Source organism: Dendropsophus ebraccatus, chromosome 3 (assembly GCF_027789765.1).
Source record: "Dendropsophus ebraccatus isolate aDenEbr1 chromosome 3, aDenEbr1.pat, whole genome shotgun sequence".
Classification (NCBI taxonomy): Eukaryota; Metazoa; Chordata; class Amphibia; order Anura; family Hylidae; genus Dendropsophus; species Dendropsophus ebraccatus.
The window spans coordinates 53169746-53190973 of NC_091456.1; the positions used below are offsets into that span (position 1 = coordinate 53169746).

General features: G+C 42.2%; 1 protein-coding gene across 6 annotated transcripts in view; it reads left to right on the plus strand.

The window, feature by feature from the left end:
- AGTPBP1 (ATP/GTP binding carboxypeptidase 1) overlaps positions 1-20389 on the plus strand; it is a 96746-nt gene extending 76357 nt beyond the window's left edge. For all 6 annotated transcript variants that reach the window (XM_069961778.1, XM_069961779.1, XM_069961775.1 and 3 more), the window contains 2 exons: positions 6185-6345; positions 18194-20389. In XM_069961778.1, the coding sequence (XP_069817879.1) occupies positions 6185-6345; positions 18194-18398 (366 nt within the window). In that variant the 3' untranslated portion in view covers positions 18399-20389. The remainder of the gene's footprint in view (positions 1-6184; positions 6346-18193) is intronic.
- The last annotated feature ends 839 nt before the right edge of the window (positions 20390-21228 follow it).

A 21228-nucleotide genomic window follows, 5' to 3' on the forward strand; every position in this document is an offset into this window, starting at 1 on the left:
GGCCCCTCAAATACACTTTAAACCTGAACAGGTCCCTAAAAATATCTGATTTTGAAATTTTACTGAAAATTTGGAAATTTGCTGCTAATGTTTTAAGCTTCCTATTGTCTAAAAAAAATTAAAGATCGTTTAATAAATGCCGCCAACATAAAGTAGACATGTTGCTAATGCTATTTAATATATAATTTATGTCGTATAACCACTTTCTGTATACGCAAAAAAGTTTCAAAGTTGGAAAAATGCAGTTTTTCACATTTTTTCACATTATTTGTTTTTTTTTCATAAAGATTTGTTATGATTATCGACTCCAATTTACCAGAAATGTAAAGTACAATATGTCACGAGAAAACAATTTCAGAATCAGCCGGATAGGTAAAAGCATCCCGAAGTTATTAATGACTAAAGTGACACTGGTCATATTCATAAAATTTGTCTCTGTCATTAAGGCCATTTCAGGCTCTGTCCTTAAGGGGTTAAAGGACAGCAAAAATGCAGTGTGAGCCTAGCTTTTTAGTGTACGGTAAATGTAATTAAAAGTGAAGTCAGTCTGATTATAAAAATCCGTCAGCTGACAGGGGCAAAGGGGAAATTGATTACAAGTACTAAATTAAGCCCCTATTACTACACGGGGCGACTATGAGGAGCAAACGAGCGCTTTCAGCACTCGCCTTCTCCTCGTCCCCTACTCACTGCCGCTGCTATTTCACGCGGCAGCAGCGAGTGGGTAAGTGCAGGGGGGATTGCAGGAGAGGTGTGTGGGGGGAGCCTGGGTGATCGCTAGATCATGCAGGCAGCTCATAACATATATCAGCGGTCTGCTGCTGCCGCCGCTCCTGTTCCATGGAGCGACGGCAGCAGATCGTTGCTGTATGATTAGTTTGCCTTTGAATAATGTTGAAAGACAAACGACTGCAACGTTCAGCCGACATCGTTCATGTCAGCTGATTATTGCCTTTTATTACACAGAACGATTAACGTCCGATATCAGACGATAATCCTTCCGTGTAATAGGGCATTTACCTCTCCCTGTGCTGGAGCTGGAAGGCATTTTCTCCTGAGTTGAAATGACATCACAACTCTGGGAGCAGGGGGGATAAAGCCTGTCCCAGGTGATCTCCGGTGCTGACATGTCACGATCTGGCTGATGGACTGGCCACTCAGCCAGTCAGTGACTGGGGCGGGACGCTGCCCTAGTCGCTGATTGGATGAGCAGACAGGCCTTTCCTGATGTCATCACAACTCGGGGGGGGGGGGGGGGGGGGGGGGGGAATGCCTCCCGACGGGCTGATTTTGACGCTCACCATGGGCATGGGGAGAGGTAAGTTAGCACTTGTAATCAATTTCCCCCTTGCTAGCTGCCGGATTTTATAATCCACCAGACTTTTCCTTTACTATATCACAAAGCTAACTTTGCTTACATGGGGCCACCTTTTGGGTATGGGAAATCAATGCCGCCAGCATTAATCTGTGTTGTTTGCTTTAACGGTCATGAGCAAGTGTGACTGTTTCTTTATAATGGATACCACAAGAAGACATGTCCCAAGCCTGCAGCCAGGATGTAGCTTATTTCCCACCACTGTCCTGACACATCTGCTTCTCTGTAATGTAACCTTCTGCTTATGCTAAAGTAAAACATTTGATACCTTTATCAGAAGGTCGCTGCTGGTACTGCTTCCCTTCTTTAAAACTTGCTTTATATAGTTTTGCATGTAATTATGTTGTAAATGCAGAACTGTGCTTTGTTAGGACCCTGATGGAAAGATGGGTTATGTACCCTGTCTACCATCCACTGATCTAGAACATTTTCAGTTATTGGTGTTTTCCGACAATGAAACCTATTTTTAACTGTTTAGTAATGATCATATATTGCTAAATAAAATTATATATAGGCTTTCATGCTTTCTTTTGATGCAAACTGAGCTCCTTATATTTCCTCGCTCTTCTCACCGACCTACTACTCCCTCTACTCAGGGGGGGTAGCTAGGATTCACAGGGCCCCATAGCAAAACATTTTAAGGGCTCCCCTACGCACAACACAAAGCACTGTGACATAAAAATAAATAAATAAATAAATATATATATATAATATGGTGATAACTGATAACCCCTGACCTCTGCATGGAGCTCTGCACATTTTCCTTTCCTACTTAATTGCCAGCTGGAGATTAGAGGTTAGGGGTTATCAGAGCAGTGAAGCAGAGATCTCTGTCTACTGCTTGTTAACCCTTTTTTTGTGTTGCAGCATGTTAGTAAACATTGGGTCACTTACATACTGCAGTACATAAGGGGTTAAGCAGAAGGACACACCTCTTACCTTCTCCCCTGGGCCCCCTTCCTGCAAGGGCCCCATAGCAACTGCCTACCCTGCCTCAATGGTAGCTACGCCACTGCCTCTACTAAACCTTGTATGTCCTCCCTCTACACCTGACCCTTTTACGTTCTTGTCCTCTGCCCCTAAAAAACATCTCTAAATATTGTCCTTTTCTCACTGTTGTATCAGCAAAAACTCTTATTGTCATTTTAATTTATTCCCCTTATGACTCCTTACTAATCGGCCTTCCTTTCTCCTAAAGAAGAATTCCGCCAGGGGGTGAAAATTGATATTGGGCTGGGGGTGGGGGGAACATAAAGAACGTATGTTTTCTCCCAGGGGTATGTCTGCCTGCCACATCACTGAAGGGTGGTATTTAGCCTGGGGCCGGTATCCTGCCCCAGTCACTGACTGGCTGAGCGGGACATCCATCAGCCAGGTCATGACGTAGCAGCAGGGGGAGATGTGCAGGCTGTCGGCGGGGCCAGAAGCGGGACGCGTGCTATGTAGGAACCGAATCAGGTAAATATACCTTCTTTATTGTGTTGCCCCCACCCCTAGACTTTTCCTTTAACTCTCCCCTCCAGTCCATTCTAAATGCAGCAGCAGCCAGGCTGATCTCACTGTCCAGACACTACACCAGTGCTTACCCTCTGTGCCAGTCACTGCACTGGCTGCCTATTCCGCATGGGAAAGTTTAATGGGAAGTTGATGAAGTTGGCTGAATAAGCAGTAGGAACAGGACTCCCATCACATGATGTACACAGGAGGTGGAGCAGGGAAGAGAACAGGGCACACAGTTTGCATCAAATGCAGATAAAAAGCATGAAAGGCCACACAAAGGTAGTAAAATAACTTTATTTACCAAAAAATGTTGTGATTGTTGAAAAAAGGTTTAATTATCGGCCAGTCCCTTTAAGAACTGGCTGATAATCTGGATCTCAGGTTTGAAGCAGATGTAGAACAGAAATAAACTATGAAAGGTGTTCTACAACTTCACATGCTCTTTTCCATATTCAATTCTTACATGAATTTATTATTAACATACAAATGTGCCTGTTTCCATGTTTAAACTTCTGTGTTCTTGGCCTAGTGTGTGTGTGACCTCTGAGTAGCCTTGCTGAGATTATAGGCCTTTCCGTAAAATGCTAGAACAGTGGTGAAATGCCTCCATTTTGTAATATACACTATGGGGGAGATTTATCAAACTTGGTGTAAAGTGAAACTGGTTCAGTTGCCCATAGCAACCAATCAGATTCCACTTTGCTCTTTTTGGAAAATGAAAGGTGGAATCTAATTGGTTGCTAGTGGCAACTGAGCCAGTTTCACTTTACATCATGTTTGATAAATGTCCAACTATATATGTACTTCAATATATATGTACAGTATATGCAAGATCCAAGCTATATTGTAATCTATTTCAAGGACTGGCCAGCAGAGGTCCTCCTGCTTTCTTTTGTGCCAAGGTCCTGCTGATATATACAGGGGGATTTTTAAAACAGTGTTTATATTGATAATTTTTTATAGAAACCTTGACGTAGCTCAGTATTTAGTTCCAATAGTCCGGGTGTAACCAGGTTCATCTTACACTACGTATGACATAACATTACATGTGTATATCCTCATGGTCACTAAGTGGTTTTAGATTTGACAGAGACATATTATTGTCCTGTTAGCCCATTGATTTCTTCATAATACTCAGTGTGGTCATCTGATTGATGCCCTGTCCTCCTCTTCAGATATAAAGTCTCATAAATTAAGACCTACTTGTTTAAAACACCTGGATCAACAGCAAGTACTAAGGGACTTGTTGGCTTAATACACCACTCACAAAAAGTTAGGGATATTTGGCTTGCAGGTGAAATATATGGAATACATAAAACGTTTACGCTACAGTGATATATCATGAATGTAAGGCATTTAAATAGAAGCATACAATGGTGATTTCCTCATCTCAAACTAGTTATTGAAACAAAAGCCATTAACAGTGGTTAATTGCTTTTGTGACAAAATGTCGCTGTCTCAATAACTTGTCATGTGCTCTTCAGCATCATTTACAGCTTGACAACTATGTTTCATACAGTTCGCAAGTCGATTGTCTGCTGAGGCATGGCATCCCACTCTTCTTGAAGGGCGGCCATCAGCTCATTGAGGTTCTGGGGTACAGAGTTACAAGCCTCTACATGGTGACTCAGCTGATACCATAGGTTTTCTTTGGGATTCAGGTATGGAGAAAGCGCAGGCCACTCCATTTGAGGTCTCCCCAGTCTCCAGCATCCGTTCCCTTATGATGCGATCTTGATGAGCTGGTGCATTGTCGCCTACGATTAGACCTGTGTTTTTCATGCGGAAGCACAATGACTGAAATAATGATGTATTCAAGTAGTATGGACTTGTCACTGTACTATTCACAAAGTGTAGGGCAGTTCTGTATTGACTAGAAACACCTGGCCACACTGTAACACCACCACTACCACCATCAAAGGCAAAGGTAGCTGAACCATAACGCACTCCTTGGCATCTCCAACATCATTGGCAGCCATCATTCCTGCTCAGCGTGATTTGACAGCAGGGAGGCCCACTGGTCCCTCATCCAGCGTAGAAGGCATCAGCCACTGTTGCCTTTAGTGGTGTTACAGTGTGTACAGGTGTGTCCAGTAAAAACAGAACTTCCCAACACTTTGTGAATGGTACAGTAAAAACCCCATGCTACCTGAAGACCATCATTAATTCAGTCATTGTGCCTCTGCTTCCCTATAGTAATTAACCCGATGAAATGTAAAGGGGTTGCTGGATTGTAAAAAAATCCATTTTCAGATACTTTGTGTAAATTGTTTGGATGGAGGGGATTCCCCATTAATCAGGACCCTCATTTATTAGGCAGACCGGAACAGTAACTTCCGAGGACCCAGGACACATGAGCATTACATAGAGTTTCTATTGCTTACTAATTCATGTCCACTGCTTGATTTCACCTGTAGTGCTGCTGCAGGGGAATTGAACAGTTAGTAAATAGTTCTCCACAAATCTCAGCTGATTGCTGGGGGTAAACTCTTAAGGTCCCCATACACCTTCAATAATGGTCAGTGATGTCTCCCATGTGTCCTCCCCATACACAAAAACATTCGGCACAGCCAAGCGTCCCTGTGTTCTCTATGGGAAGGGTAAGCCGCCGCGGAAGAGCTCTCTCTGCTGCTTATCTCTCACAGGGATTGGGCGGTCATTTTTCATCTCTCCCGTCTCCTATCACCACTGACATCATCTTTCAGTGGTTGTTCAGGTGAGGGCCCAATGCATATTAGATGAATGGCTGTACCCGCCGGTAAGAACGGACGACTAAAGCCCCTGGTGTATAGGGACCTTTAGTAACATACCGTTCGAGCCATTGTGCTGGACTTGGCCTATTCTGTTTATACTAAGCCCAACGCCTTTGCCGGCCCATATAGAAATCTTAATGATACCACCCGAAATAGACAAGATGTGTTCTTCAGCAACGTAAAGGTCTAAATTATACTGAGAGGTTTAAAATATTACTGCCGTAACTGGATGATGATATTTAGAAATGGGTCACATGCCCAGTCTAACGTGATATTGTAAACCTTTCCAAGATGCCGTCCTCTGGGGGTGACCTCAGTTTTTTGAATGGGAGCTCATTCATATTCTTTGTTTTAGAAGAGAGTTTTGAACCATGACATCATATGTTTGGCTGGAGTTCTCCTTTAATTGTTTTCCGCTTTGTAGAGTAGGTTTTAATTTGGTCAGTAAGCCGTATATAAGTTGCTAGATCAATCACTTAAGAAGTGATTTATTACCTGTTACAGATTATCTGTTTTCCATGTAGTTGAAGTGAAACACATTTTCTTTTTGCTCCAGGGTTTGCAGATTGGGACAAAGGAGCTTGAAGAGATGGGTGCCAAATTCTGCATAGGATTACTTCGCCTAAAAAGACTGACCTCTCCCATGGAATTCAGCCTCCCTCCAAGCCTCCTGGATATCGAGAATGATCTGATCGAGTCCAGCTGCAAGGTTGCAAGGTAATGTAATAACTTATTTTTATGGTTGATTGTCAAACTATTTGACTTTATACAAGCATTGAATGTTACGTCTATTGTCATTCTGCTGTGACCTGACATATTTTTTAGATGACAAATTCGCATGCTGTCCCAAAGCTTTTCACTTCACAAGTCTCATAATAATAGTTTTGGCATAGGTTTGCTTAGAATCTAAAGAAATTACGGAATTAATCTTTATCCAAAAGGTCTTGCTTTGTAACTTCTATCTGAGAAGCATTTGTTAACTGTTAACCCTTTTGAAGACAAAGGTAATTTCAATCTTTATTACTATATGTGACTTTTAGTTACTCTGTTTAGAGTCGGAAGAGGATCTTAAAGTGACACTGTCACCTCCTTTTTGCATTCTGACATCTCTACATAGGTGTAAAGGGTTTAGGGTGTAAAGGGTTTTTTCATACCTTATTTTATATCATACGTCATGGTGCTTGTTCAAGTAAAAAGTCATCTTTTATCAACTGCAGATTGTGTTAAGTGGGCAGGCCTCGAGGCATTAGCACCACTTAGCCCCGCCCACAATGCCACAGTTAGCCCCGCCCCTCACTGGCCATTGGAACAGGCTGGCCGAAAGGTCTAGACCCCACCCCCTTTACGTCGGCCAACCAATGGGCATCAAGGGGCAGGACCCACGGTGTCGGGGCTAAGTGGCGCTAATGCCGCGAGGCCACGCCCACTTAATACAATCTGTTCAAGTAAAAAGTGTCCTTTTATCAACTGCAAACACCATGACGTATGATATGAAATAAAGTATGAAAAAGCTAAATTTACCCTTTACACCTGTGTAGAGATGTCAGAATGCACAAAGAGGGTGACAGTGTCACTTTAAAGCGATTACCATCCATTTGTTGAGAGTAAATCCTTACTGGTCGTGACTTTTAAAATGCGCCCGTTGCCTTGGTTAGAGAAAAAAATTGTGTCTTAAACTCACAGCACTGTCATACTGGCTAGGTCTAGTGTGTTTTTGCCCCAGGTCTGCTACGCCTCTCCTTTCTTTCTCCATACCCTCCTCATCATTAGGAACCCCCCCCCCCAGCCAGGATTTCTATTCATCTATTCACAGGTCCACAGGACCAGCAATGATTAGAAATCCTACCTGGGGGCATTCCTAATGATAAGGAGGATGGGTAGGAAGAAAAGCGAGGTGTAGCAGACCTTGGGCAAAGACACTATAGGCCACTCCAGTATGACACAGTGCTGCGCATCACTATTACAGGTAGCGATGCATGCCTGGCGGCCGATTATTTTAGGTCAAGACCTAAAGACACGATCAGCCGATGAGCATTGTCATTAGCTGATCGATGTCTGTCTTTATTACAAGGAGTGTTGATCTGCTGAAGCGGCCTCATTCGGCAGATTATAACTATGTCTAATAGGGCCCTAGCTCCTTGTATCCCGCTTCCCCTCCCCAGTTATCAAAATGAGTTTTCAGCAGTTTTTAGTAAATGATATGTTTAGGAGGAAGGGTGCTGGAGAAAAGTAGCCTGGTGAAAGGAGAAAATGCTACAGAAATGCAACTGTGACATATTGGCTCTGAGTCATTCAACAGGAAGCCAAAACTTTTTGTAAGTTTTATTTTTATATATATATTTTTTGTACCTTTTTTTTTTTTTTTTTTTTTTTTTTTAATTATTTATTTATTTATTTTTTAGCTTGTTAGAGGAAATCCTGGCCAGAGTGTATGCACATAGGGGAAAATTATTAAACGTGCGTCCGAGGCGTACGCCAGGGAGAAGGTGCAGATTCGCCCCTTCTCCCTGGCGTACGTCTGCTGTATGCCCCATTCGCCCGATGGGTGGGCTGGTGGAGCTTTGGGGGGGGGGCTAACAAGGCGAGGAGGAGGAGTGGCCTCCTCCCGCGCCTCATTTAACGTAAATCATGATCCAAATCTACACCTACTGGAAGCAGGTGTAGATTTAGTACGCCGGACGCAGGTTCGAGCGCCCGGCCGAATTCACCAGAAGGCTTGCACCTCGTAGTGAATCCTGCCAGTAAAAAGGGGGTGGGGCCTAATAGAAGTAGGCCGGTCTTCATAAAATCCCCCATAGTATACACTCCAGCCGGGATCCCTAGTGGCAGCACGAATAACTGACATGTCAGTTTTGTGCTGCCTCTATTCATTAAATAGCAGCTGCACAAGCCTGGCAAGTTACACAATGGAGCGTGCGGCTCCCAATTCAGCACAAAGGAAGATCATCGGGCCGGTAATGCAGTATTTGCCGGGATGATCTACACAAACACTGGCTGTTCTGTGACCCGGGCGGGTCAGAGAACGGACGGTGTTTTACGCAGTGGAAACAATTCTTCACTGGACGCATTTAAATCTGAAGCCCATGCACGCTAGAAATTCAGTCTTTGTTGTTAAATGCATTTTATTTAGGAATGAACTACAATGTAAAGTTTCTGCGCACAGTACAGTAAAGGTAAAGCATTTATCTTACATCAGGATACACAAGTAACTTTATTTATAGCCTAAAACCAAAGCTTTTGTATTAGCTGCTGTAATAGAAGAAAATTAATAATCTCCAATTATCCATGCTTCATGGTATTATAGTGCTCTATGGTTTCACTTTACATGCTGGTCATTTGATGATTCTAAGTAATCTATGATGGTTACATTGATTCTCAATTGGGCAGAGTATAATAGATAGTGAGTAAGCACCAAACACAGCCCTTGAATTATTGATATGTTGCTGATTTTATTTTGTTACTTTAATCCCAAGTAATACTTTCTAAATTGGTGAAATCATTAGACCAGCAGAGAGCATTAGTTGTTCAGGGAACATTAGTCTTCCTGCAGGGCTCGCTCTGTGTATTAGGTTATATGAACTGGGGCTTTTCAGGACACAAGGAAGTTGTTCCCCTGTCCCAGCTTGATTCTGGTTTAGCAAGGTTATGTAACAGTACTATGTTTCTCCTAAAATAGGACAGGGTCTTATATTATATGTTTTCTCTAAAAAAAAAAAGGGGTAGGGCATATTTTTCAGGGTAGGTCTTATTTTTAGAGAAACACAGTATGCCCCTATACTTATGCATACTCTATACTTATGTATAGAGTATGCCCCACTCTATACAGTAGTTAGCTTCTATACTGTATGTCTCACTGTTGTTAAGCTCCTATACTGTAGTTAGGCCTCCATACTATAGACACCCACTTCAGTAATTTTTCCCCCATACTGTATACCTCCCTCCCCCTCTGTAGTTGGCCCAAGTACCGTCCGTCCTCCTATATCCAATGTCCCCTACTTATGTTGAGCAGGTAGGGCAGAGTATAAAAAGTCTGACACTGATTTACTGATGCTCAGCTACCCAATGTCAGGGATCTGGTCAGCTGACCTTGGGCTTATTTTTTGGGTAGGTCTTATATTTTAAAGGGAACCAATCAGCACAATTGTGCTGATATGGTTCCCAGAATCATAGTATAGAGCAACACGTACCAGCCGTGGCTGCAGCAGTAGCTTTAGTAAGGAGAAAAAGTACTTTTATTCCTCCGCGTGAGGCAGGGAGAGGGGCGGCAACTAGTCTAGTCACCACTCTCTGCCTGTCAGTGTGCAGTTCATGGATGATTGACAGACAGAGAGGCCCATTAGTGACGGTCACCCCATCTTGGTGACTTTCTAATTAGTTCCACCTCATGAAACTTCAAGCACCTTGGGTCACGATAATGTATATCCCACACATGGCGAGCAATCAGGTATCACGTTGATGTCTAATGTCCCCACGGTGATCTCCAATCCTCTTGCGTAGTTGCCTACACGTTTTCCCTATATAATCAAAGAGACATGCACATTAGGCTTAGTAGACTACACCCGTTGATCCACAATTACCGAAATCTCTTGTAGAATGACAATAAATTGCTGTGTCTGTTAAATGAAAGTACAGGTGGTACATTTTTTTTTCCACACCTTTTACATCCCAAAGGGTTTTCTGTTTAGCCAGGTACCCGGGGTTTTAGGGTGCTGGAAATGGCTATGGACCAAGTGGTCACCAAGGCACCTTCCTTTGTGGTAAGTAATTGAGAAGTGCTGCGGGGGGGACATAACAGTGCTGTATACTTACCTATCCTGCTTCACTGCAGATGCAGATTCCCAGGCTTTCCGCTGTCGCCCGCTCTCTGCTGCTGTCATCTATGGCACAATATATTGCTGTTTATGCTGAGCAGCCATTTCATGTGGGAGCAGCGCGCTAGCGGATGTTGTGCAAAAGATGAGTGTGGCGGGTGGCCTTGAAACCTGCAACTGCAGTAGTGTGGGGCAGTTACAGTAGGTATACAGCATCCTAGATTAGTAGTTTATACTGGACAACTCCTTTAGGGATCTGGTGCTGGTTTAAATTTCCTTTTTTCTAATTTTAGGATACTAGGGCACAGTTTGCAGCACACAAAATGTGTGTCCTCCTCATCGTAACTTTTCAAAGTGCAGAGCATCGGTGGATGATGACCCAGGACACTACTTATCAGTAGAAAGACCCGCCAACATCCCCCTCACTACAGTGTCCACCGCACTACCATTTTCCATATTGCCTTCTCAAAAACCGATATCTGGGACAGACTTATCTACTTCCTTATGTCTGTGTAGTTTCCACTGTTTAGTTTTCACAGCAAATCAGAAAATTGAACAGCTGAGGCAACCCAGAACATAAGCCTGAGAACTATGATGTGTTACGTGTTCTTAGGCAACTCTTTCCGTGTAGCCGTCCAGTGGCATTGACAGCTTGTGGGGTTTTATTATACCCCAAGAAACCAGTGGACGTTGTGTGATTGTTTCCTCCTTGTCTGTTCTATGTCTCTGACACAGATGTGAATAATATGTTGATGTTATGAAAAGAAGCCAGCGATCACTGTGAAATGATAGCATGGAGGGACGCTTGCGGGAATTGATCACCCCAGCAGTTCTCTGCCGTTTTAAAGAGAGAATGAATTTATGTGCATACTGTCCCTTTGAAACTCCAGAAGTATAAAACAGCTGCCTTGTTTGTAACTATGCCAATTCCCCATTACGCTTTATGCTTCTAAGTGTTGGACAGCATGCAAATAGAGAGAATAATTAATGCACAGATTGCACTTTTGTCACTCAGCCACACAACTCTGTTTAAAAGGTATAACCATATTGTAGGTTAAACACACAGCCTAATGCCTGATGAAGTGATTACAACTCGATTTATTATAATGGTTCTTAGATTACTACATTAACAAAAAGCCATTTACAAAAAAGAACACTGCTTTTCATTAATAACAGTGCCATTTCCCTAAGCTTAGCAACGTGCTTAACTGGAGATCGACATTGTGTGTGTGTGTGTGTGTATGTGTATATGTGTATATATATATATATATATATATATATATATATATATATATATATATATATATATATATATATCTAATATGATTGGCTTGTATACTTTTAGCTGGTTGCACTAGGATCATTTGAGTTTGGCAATTGTAGGCAGAAAAATACCTCTTTAGGTTAAATGAACAGGTTACATACTTGTTATAACAGTGATCTGGCTGCATATTGTTACTTTTCATAATGTGGACATTAGCTATTACCCCTATGCTAATATACCAAATGTTTTACTTAGTAAATTTCACCATATCTACACCATATATATCCACTACCCACATAGACACCTACAGCAGACATACAACACACATGCACTACATACTCACATGCTACACATAAACATTCATCCAACACAAATATATAAATTTATCAAGACAGTTGTATCTGTACACCAGTCCTGCCTAAATCCACACCCCGTGTCTAACGTCACATTTATTGACATGCTACATAAATCCGGCAAATCTGCCGTGTTAAAACAGATGCAGGAGGAAATCGTAATTGTTTGTGCGTCCCAGTGTGTGTTTGATCGTGCCTTCTGAAGGAACTGCAAATGAACGGTGCTCGCCTGCGTCCTTGCACTGTCCTATATTGGGCCTTGTAACAGGACCCTTATACCATAGTTAAAGGGGTACTGTGAGCGGGAGGCTTTTCAGTATCGCCGAGAAACTGGGTGGATGAAAACAATGAGATCCACTTACCTCCTTGGCTCCAGCACTGGGGCCTGCATCATGCTGCTTTGTTCCCCTGGCTTTGGCTGCTTCCTGGTCTGAGAAGGGACTTGAGATGTTACATCTCACCCCTGCACAGCAGGGCTGAAACGTCACATCTCAGTCGTATCTCAGACCAGGAAGCGACCAGGGACCAAAGGAGCGCTATGCAGGCCCCATCGCTGGAGCCAGGGAGGTAAGTGGATGTCATTGTCTTCATCCACCCCCTACCCAGCAGTACTGAAAAAAGGCCTCCGGCCCACACTACCCCTTTAAGACAGGGGAAGGACACCACTACATCCACTGAATGGCTGAGCAGGCCTGATGCCACATCTCAGTCCAGGAAGGGACCAAAGGAGCGTTATGCAGGCCCCGGCACTGGAGCCAGGGAGGTAAGTGGATGTCATTGTTTTCATCCACCCCCTACCCATTAATACTGATAAAAGACCTCCTGCCCACAGTACCCCTTTAAGATATTTTAAAAGCTTAGTTATATGGTTTATGCAGCAGACACAGAAGTAATTTTATTACAGTGTACTACGCCCCCCCCCCCCCCTTAGCCAATATTATCTGACCTAAAACAGTACTGCTAGTCTCGAGCAATACATTATGCATAAGAAAGTTTTTCTCAGACTCTGGGAAGTTGATGTATTAGATGAGATCAGCGTTATATTGCTGATTTCATTCTACAACAAAGATAACTGTCTGTCTTGGCTCTTTAATCTTATATAAAAAGCAAACAAACTGAAGAGTTGTATAGAATATCTTGATTCATTAAAACCAGCAGAGGAGCGGCTCGGTGTAACCTTTAATCAAAGCAATTTAAGTCAACACTGCAAGAGCATTTACTTTGATATACGATGGTGGCCTCTTCCAAGCAAAGCATCAATAAAATATATATTCTCTAATCACAAAGACAAAAGGGTTCTGCTTTCATTCTTATCGTATTTACATAATATTCTGAGCTAAGTGATCTAAACTAAAACACGAATGTATCATGAAATTACTCTTCTCTACCTATGCCCCCCCCATCTCCTATAAAACATGGGAGGGGAAGCTACGCACCTCTAGCTGTTGCAAAATTTCAATTCACATTATGGCTGGGTTCACACTATGTATATTTCAGTCAGTATTGTGGTCCTCATATTGCAACCAAAACCAGGAGTGGATTAAAAACACAGAAAGGATCTGTTCACACAATGGTGAAATTGAGTGGATGGCCGCCATATAACAGTAAATAACGGCCATTATTTCAATACAACAGCTGTTGTTCTAAAATAACAGCAAATATTTGCCATTAAATGACAGCCATCCACTCAATTTCAACATTTTGTGAACAGATCCTTTCTGTGTATTCAATCCACTCCTGGTTTTGGTTGCAATATGAGGACCACAATACTGACTGAAATATACGTAGTGTGAACCCAGCCTAAGCCTGGATCTGTTGGGAGGCCATGGGTTCCCTTTCACTGATATATAACTATTGACCATTGGGTATTTTGGCAGGCTCAGGATTGAAACATACAATCCCAGATAACAGGAAAGGTAGAGGGTGAGATCAGAGTGAGGTTATAGTATCCAGCAATCCGTGTTTTTCCCACTCCCAAACAAATAAAACATAGCCTTTTAATAGCAATCATTAAAAGTGAATAAATCAATGGGTGTAAAAAATGGAATCATGGTAGATCTTTAAGAAGCAGTTCACATAAACTTTTTTACTGGCCCCCCATGCTAGGCACTGGTGCGTATACTCACCACAGGTGATTGGTGTCCCGCGGCGCTTCTTCGTTCTGGTCCCACGGCGCCGTTCAAATCCGCTGCACGCTCACGTCATCCTCTGCTGTGACCCCTCTTCTATCTCCTGTGATTGAACGCTGGAAGTCATGCTTTACAATGCATTCTCTATGAAAGTGCGGCAGCCCCCAGCGAGGGGGCAAATAAAAAAATTTTGTGAACTACTTCTTTAAGGCAATCACTAGCCTAATGTGGTGCTATTTGCTTCCCATCAGTATTCTGGTCCATTGTAAGTAAATACTGTCACCAAATGAAAAAGTAATTATGGGTAAAGTTTTATAAGCTCCAGAACAGACTGTGTCAATACTGTTATTTTCTATGACACTAAGCGGGCCTTTAATCCATCCTGGGGTGGGATTGTAATACAAAGATTTCACGTCCATGGGTGCTTGTATGGTTTCTTCTGGAAGGGGACCTATTGCTGCTGGTTAGTTGAATAGATGAGTTGTGTCCTGAAGGTAGCTAGCTGTATCTATTACCAAGGGTTCAATGATGCAGTCTACCCATCCAAAAATTGGCTCAGTGAGAGTGAAATGATGGGTTCCCCTGGTTCATTTTCATTACTGCAGACCAGCATTTGCACCCCATCTGGACGTACCTAGGATATTTCCCATCTTGTAATGTAACACTGTATCACTAAGATATACAGTAACATTGATAAGTAAAGATCCATTGTTGGGGTGATTGGATTCAGACCAGCCTCTGAAATGTGCTGACCCACAAAAAACCTACAAGTCTATACAGGCAGAGCATAAAGAGATGATTTAAATGTGCCTGGGTTTTATGAGAGCTTCACTGTGTGTTCAGGAGAAAGTTATGATTTGCAATAAAAGCAAGCATGTGCAAAATGCATTAAAACCTAATGTAAAAGAGCTTTCAAACTTCCAGTACATTATGGGAGATTAAATAGCTACATATTGTGGATGCTGGATTTTTCATGGTCCCAATCTCTTGTGGATGATTAATAACACATAGGTTTTACTCCGAAGCATAACTTGCCATTTGCTATCAATCCCACAAACGTTGACTCAGTGATACATGTCTCACAGTATAGGAGCTATAAATAGTGAAATATAGCGGCCGGCATGATATGATTATCATTAGGATTGAAGTGTCCCAGGATTTACCTTGAAACCTTACTTTGTATATTAAACATTTATTCAGATATAGTAGAGAGTGGTGAGGACGATACATTCGATACATTCGCTATCTGGTGCCTTTTGGTCAGTAGTATAGGTGGTAACCCAATCCATAGGTGGTAGCCCAATCAATAGTGCATCAATGGGCACATTTGTAGTCCCTGTTGCTTACCTGTGGTGTGCAATGTGCTGATCCTTTGTGGTTCAGGTATTGATCTAATGCTTTTATTTGTATAGCGCCAACTGATTCTGCAGCAATTAGTGAATGATGGTTTCTGTCCCCATTAGGTCTCACAATCTAAACTTGCCTACCTGTATGTTTTGGGTGTGGGATCCACCATTATTTTACTTGTTAGGAGGGTCCTTTAACAATAAGCTGGTCACAAAATGTCCCCCTTGCTGGGACCTCCAGTGGTCAGCGGTAATCTGTGGGGAAACCTATCAATAAGTATTCCGTTCCTCAGCAGCACTACCATAGAAGAGAATTAAGCATTACTTGGTGCTCAGGGATTGTCTATATAATGCAGGGAAGAACATGTCAGATCCCACAGAGTGGGTCCATATAAAATACAGAAAAGTGTAAAAACATGACATGTGAGCCAGGTACAATAGGCACCAAGTTAATAAAGTGTCTGTCTGTCTGTCTGTCTATTATCTATCTATCTCTTTCATCATACGAATATCTATTAGAGATGAGTGAATCTTGAACGCTCGGGTTTGTTCGAGCGTGTGGCATTTGATTATCGTTGGATGGAGCCATAGCCTGTTTTCATGTTTTCCAAGACTTCCTACTCCTGCAGCCACCAGTTGTACCTGAGCGTGCTCTAGATTCACTTATCTCTAATATCCATCTATCCAATTTAGAGCCTTTTGTTGTAACATTTGCAATTATTTTTGATATGTGTCAGCATACATACGTATTATTATTAACTGCTACTTGCCATATGCACCACCTACAAATTGACTCCTGGGGAAGGTGCCATCCGTCTTTTTTTTTAATTGCACATACAGAATAAGGCCATGTTCACATGGTGTAAGACACTGTCCGTTCTGTGACCGACTGTCCGTGTCACAGAACGACCGGTGTCTGAGAAGATCATCCTGGACGGTACTGCAGTACCAGCCGGATGATCTTCACTTGAGCTGAATTCGGATGCAGGCGCATTAGTGTGCACCCGCATCCAAATTTCCTGCTGCACACAATGGAGCGTGCCGTCGGAGCCATTGTGTGAACTGACAGGTTCTCTGCATCCGCTAGTCAATGAATAGAGGCTGCATAAAACTGAAATGTGTATACACTCCGTCCGGGATTCCCTCTAGCTGCAACATAATGTAAGTAAAATATTAATCACGGCCGTGTTGCAAAGCGGCAACAAAAGCCGTGATTAATACTTTACTTACATTGTGTGAACATGGCCTAACATTGTGAATACATGTAAATTTAATTTTTTTTCTTTTGGTTTCTTACTTATCTTGCTCTTATTTTTCCAACATGACTTGGATAAGTAGTTTCTAGACATGCTCGTCTTCAGACCTGGCCATTTCTATGGCTGTCTGTTAATATATTTGGATGCTTGAAACTCATCCGTGCACAATGTTTTAGATCAATACAATGTGTATTATTTGATTAGGAATAAAATGAAGATGTAGCAGGCTGTAGAAGCTTGTCTGAGATACTTATCCGATGAAATATTTAGAAGCACTTAAAGCTTCTCAGCAAATATGTTTATCTAGCCCCACAGGAGAGCAATGAAACTGGGTGTAGAGAGCTTGTGTCTTTCTTTTCAAAGCAAACTCTTTTGTGCCCAGAGGCTTCAAGGAACATCATGGACATTTCTCACTAATAACACTTATGTTAGTGCAGTAAAATTCCTTTAATCCGAAACTCATGGGACCCAGCTAGTGCTTGGTTATCAAACATTTCAGGTCTGACATAGAGCAGCAAGGAAAAAGGCCTAGTTCAGAGGTCTCTTATAGTTGTAAGCAGCCTAAGGCTGGGTTCACACTACGTATATTTCAGTCAGTATTGTGGTCCTCATATTGCAACCAAAACCAGGAGTGGATTAAAAACATAGAAAGGATCTGTTCACACAATGTTGAAATTGAGTGGATGGCCGCCATATAACAGTAAATAACTGCCTTTATTTCAATATAACAGCCGTTGTTTTAAAATAACAGCAGATATTTGCCATTAAATGGCGGCCATCCACTCAATTTCACCATTGTGTGAACAGATCCTTTCTGTGTTTTTAATCCACTCCTGGTTTTGGTTGCAATATGAGGACCACAATACTGACTGAAATATAGGTAGTGTGAACCCAGCCTAACAATAATCATCAGTACAAAAAGAAAGGTATTCTATAGTTTTTTGGATTTTTTTATGATTAGATGGAAGCATGTCCATTTATTGGAGCTTTGGAGCTGGGCATTATGGAGCGGTAATAACACCCCTCTGGGCGTGATTAGACTGCATAATAGTGGTGGATCTCCAGCAATGAGTTTGTGATGTCACCACAATTATGCAGTCTAATCACGCCCAGAGGGGCGTTATTACCGCTCTGGAACGCCCAGGGGACAGTGACTACTTGCCGTCGGCTCACCGCCCTGATGACTACTTGGGGGCACTTTAAATACAGGGCGTCAAGTTTATAAAGTAAATTTTCGGGTTGTACAGTCCAGGGAGGGGGGGGGGTGTAAAAGCATCTTTGGGAAGTGTGCTGGACGCTGCTACAGCACATTCCCACAGCATAACAGGCGTTTTGTTCCCTTTTAAATACACAGCAAGTAGAAAAGCAAATTTTATTTTAATTTATATATTTATTTTTTATTTCAGTCCGACTACATATGTTTTGGAAGATGATGAGCCTCGTTTCCCGGAAGAAGTGGATTACAGTGCCGAGAGCAACGATGAAGCTGACCCTGATCTCCCAGACCCTGCTGCAGACTTTGAAACCTTAGCAGTAGAAGATGAAGGATTTTCCGATTCTGAAGTCTCACGGACTTGTTTAAAAAGTGCACAGAGACATAAGGAATGTTAACAGTCTGGTTAATAAAGCATTAAGAGATAGTTAGACAAGGGTTACTTGAGCCATTAAAAACAATATAGCCATTGCTGGCTCGAGAGGACTTCTTGTTGGGTCGTGCTTTGGGCATATAAAGTGCAGCCATTTGTTCTCCAGCTTACGTTGCATGTTTTTTCCCCCTGCAGGAATCACTTCAGATGAATTATCCAACCTTTAACATGTACAGATGGCTGACATACATGAAAAGCCGCATTCAGTATTGTTGGTTGCACAGTGTTTATAGTACTTCTTGCTACAGACATATACTCCTAGGTGTCATTTTTTCTTCTGATTTATTGCACTGTTACATTTCCATTACTTGGAAACTGTGTTAAAGGCTCATTGTTCAGTTATGTTCCGTACTAGCTCAATAGCAACACTGCTGTCTGTATCTTTGTGTTTTGTGTCAAACAGAGGCATCTTTATAGCCGTTTTATTTTATTTATTTTATTTTTTTAGGGCATGTCGTGAAAATTCTATCCTAAATGTAGGCACATATTTACACACGTTTACTACAGTAACAGAACAAAATGTATATCAAGTATCTGGAGTTTTTGCTATATTATATAATGCTTTTCCTAAAGGAGTTACCCCAACTAGACACCCCTAGTATGTTAGGGGCAGTTTGGCATTTTTTCAATGAGCCGGGGAGGAGGTGGCTAAACCTAAATACATGCACCTACCTCCCCGGCTCCAGCCCTGGGGTCCGCTCACAAACCGATCCTCGCTCAGACCAGGAAGCAGCCGGCCGGGGGAGCTCAGTCAGGCGCGCGGACATCTTCTTTAAACTGAAACCTGCTCTATGACCAGCTGATCGTTGCAGATGTAGCTACTCTAAACGGTGCTCCACTCTAAACTACTCTGTTGCTCTCTGCTCTTACTCCTAGAAGTTTGTTCAGAGCAGGGTATATGCCTTTGTAAGTTGGCCCATCGGCTGAACGACTTGTTTATATGTTTATTTAAATTAGTTATTGACTGTTGATCAATCATATTCAAGCACAACCATACTGGCTTCTGTCTCCTTTAAATATGATAAAAACAAAAAACAAGCCCCTCCACCCCATGACCTAAAATCCTGATAACCATAGCGATAGTCTGCTGACCATCGCTTTGAGTAATAGGTCCTATGGACTACCCGGACGATCTAAAGATTGTGTGGATAGCACCTCTCGCCCCCCTCCCACAATTGCTGTCAGTGCTTGTAAAAGTGTCGACTTCAAGCGGGGAATAGGGAGCAAGCAAACTCCGACCTGACAAGTCAGCGCCCACTTGCTCTTAATGTGGGGCCATGTAATAGGGCCCTTAGTGGGGGTCTGAGCACCCAGAACCCAGTTGACTAAAACTTGATTTGTCTCTTAATTGTGTCAAATGTTTTTTTTTTTTCAAATTACAACTTCTTTACTATTTTCTATATACTGACGCTGAGTACCCCTGCAAAGCAAGGGCTGCATAGACATCTCTAACAATGTCTGTGCAGCCCTGATCTCATAGTTATCGAGCTATGTAATAGGCTCTGTAAGCAAGCTAGCAGATCGGTGCTCACTTACCCTGGGCATTGACCCATACAGCTTTTAGGAACAGGGTAGCAGAGCATTGCAGTACCCGTAGTACTTAGATTGGCCCAAGCCACAGGGGTGTCAGGGTTTTTTCTTTTATTCTTTTGTTTTATACAAAAAAAACTTGAATGATTTGAATCTATGCATTGAAGTTTATCATTCATCTCGTATTGCAGACTGATAGAATTGAACCATATTGCCATCACTTATTGATGATGGCTTTGAGTGTGTATGTGAGTAAGAACTGACTATTTCATGTAGAGCTCTTTTAATTTTTCTTAGTTTGTTTTAGGTATAGCATAGTCAGTAAGCTGAGGTAGCATTTATTTTAGTCTTGGATTGATTGACCTGAACTGAATAAGATGTATAATGGGGGTGTTTTCCATGTTAAATAAAGTAACTCTATCTTGACACTTCTAGTTACTTGCATACTGGAAAAAGATCTTGAATTATATACAGACATGTATACCTCTATAAGGCTTAGAGAAGTATTCTGTAAATGGATAAAATATAAATAAAAAGAAATTTGAAAAAAAAAAAAAAAAGTGGAGGATACCACATTGTTAGTGCCCAGATTGAAAAACTAGTAAGGGGGCATTCACATGTTCCACAATAACGGTCCGTACACGGACAATGTGCTATGGGACAGAATTCGGAACTGCTGGCATCAGACTCTGAGACAGTTTAGATCTTCACTCTACAATTAATTAGGATAATCGTTAAAGGGAGCCATTCAGCACATTTGCGCTGATTAGGCTCCCAGAACGGCTGCACAGACCTTGCAGCCGAGTCTCCTACCATGTCAGCAGTTCCAGGCTCCGTAGCTTCAGGTAAATCACTTTTTAGTTGTGCGTGAGGCAGGGGGAGAGCCGTGACTAGGCATCTGGCTCCTAGTATGGCTTTCTGCCTGTCAGTGCTCTCTGCGAGAGTGATTGACAGGCAGAGTGGCCTCTAACAGGCCACTTTGTCAATCACTCTCGCTCTCACTCCTAAATTACATGGAAAGGGAGGGAAAGACCTAAAATCTTCAGGCTACACTGAGCTCAGTTACTGGGCTCCATTACTTTAGTAAACAGGTAGAAGAGATTGAGATTTTTTTTGTACAACGTGCTCTTTAGAACCTAAGTTCAGATGTGGCTGTAATTATTTCCTATTTTGCATTGGAACCATACTCATAGGTCATACTCATATGGGTCAGGAAATAAACAAGTTATTTGAGGGCCTAATACTTTAAAGGGGTGCACTGTGGA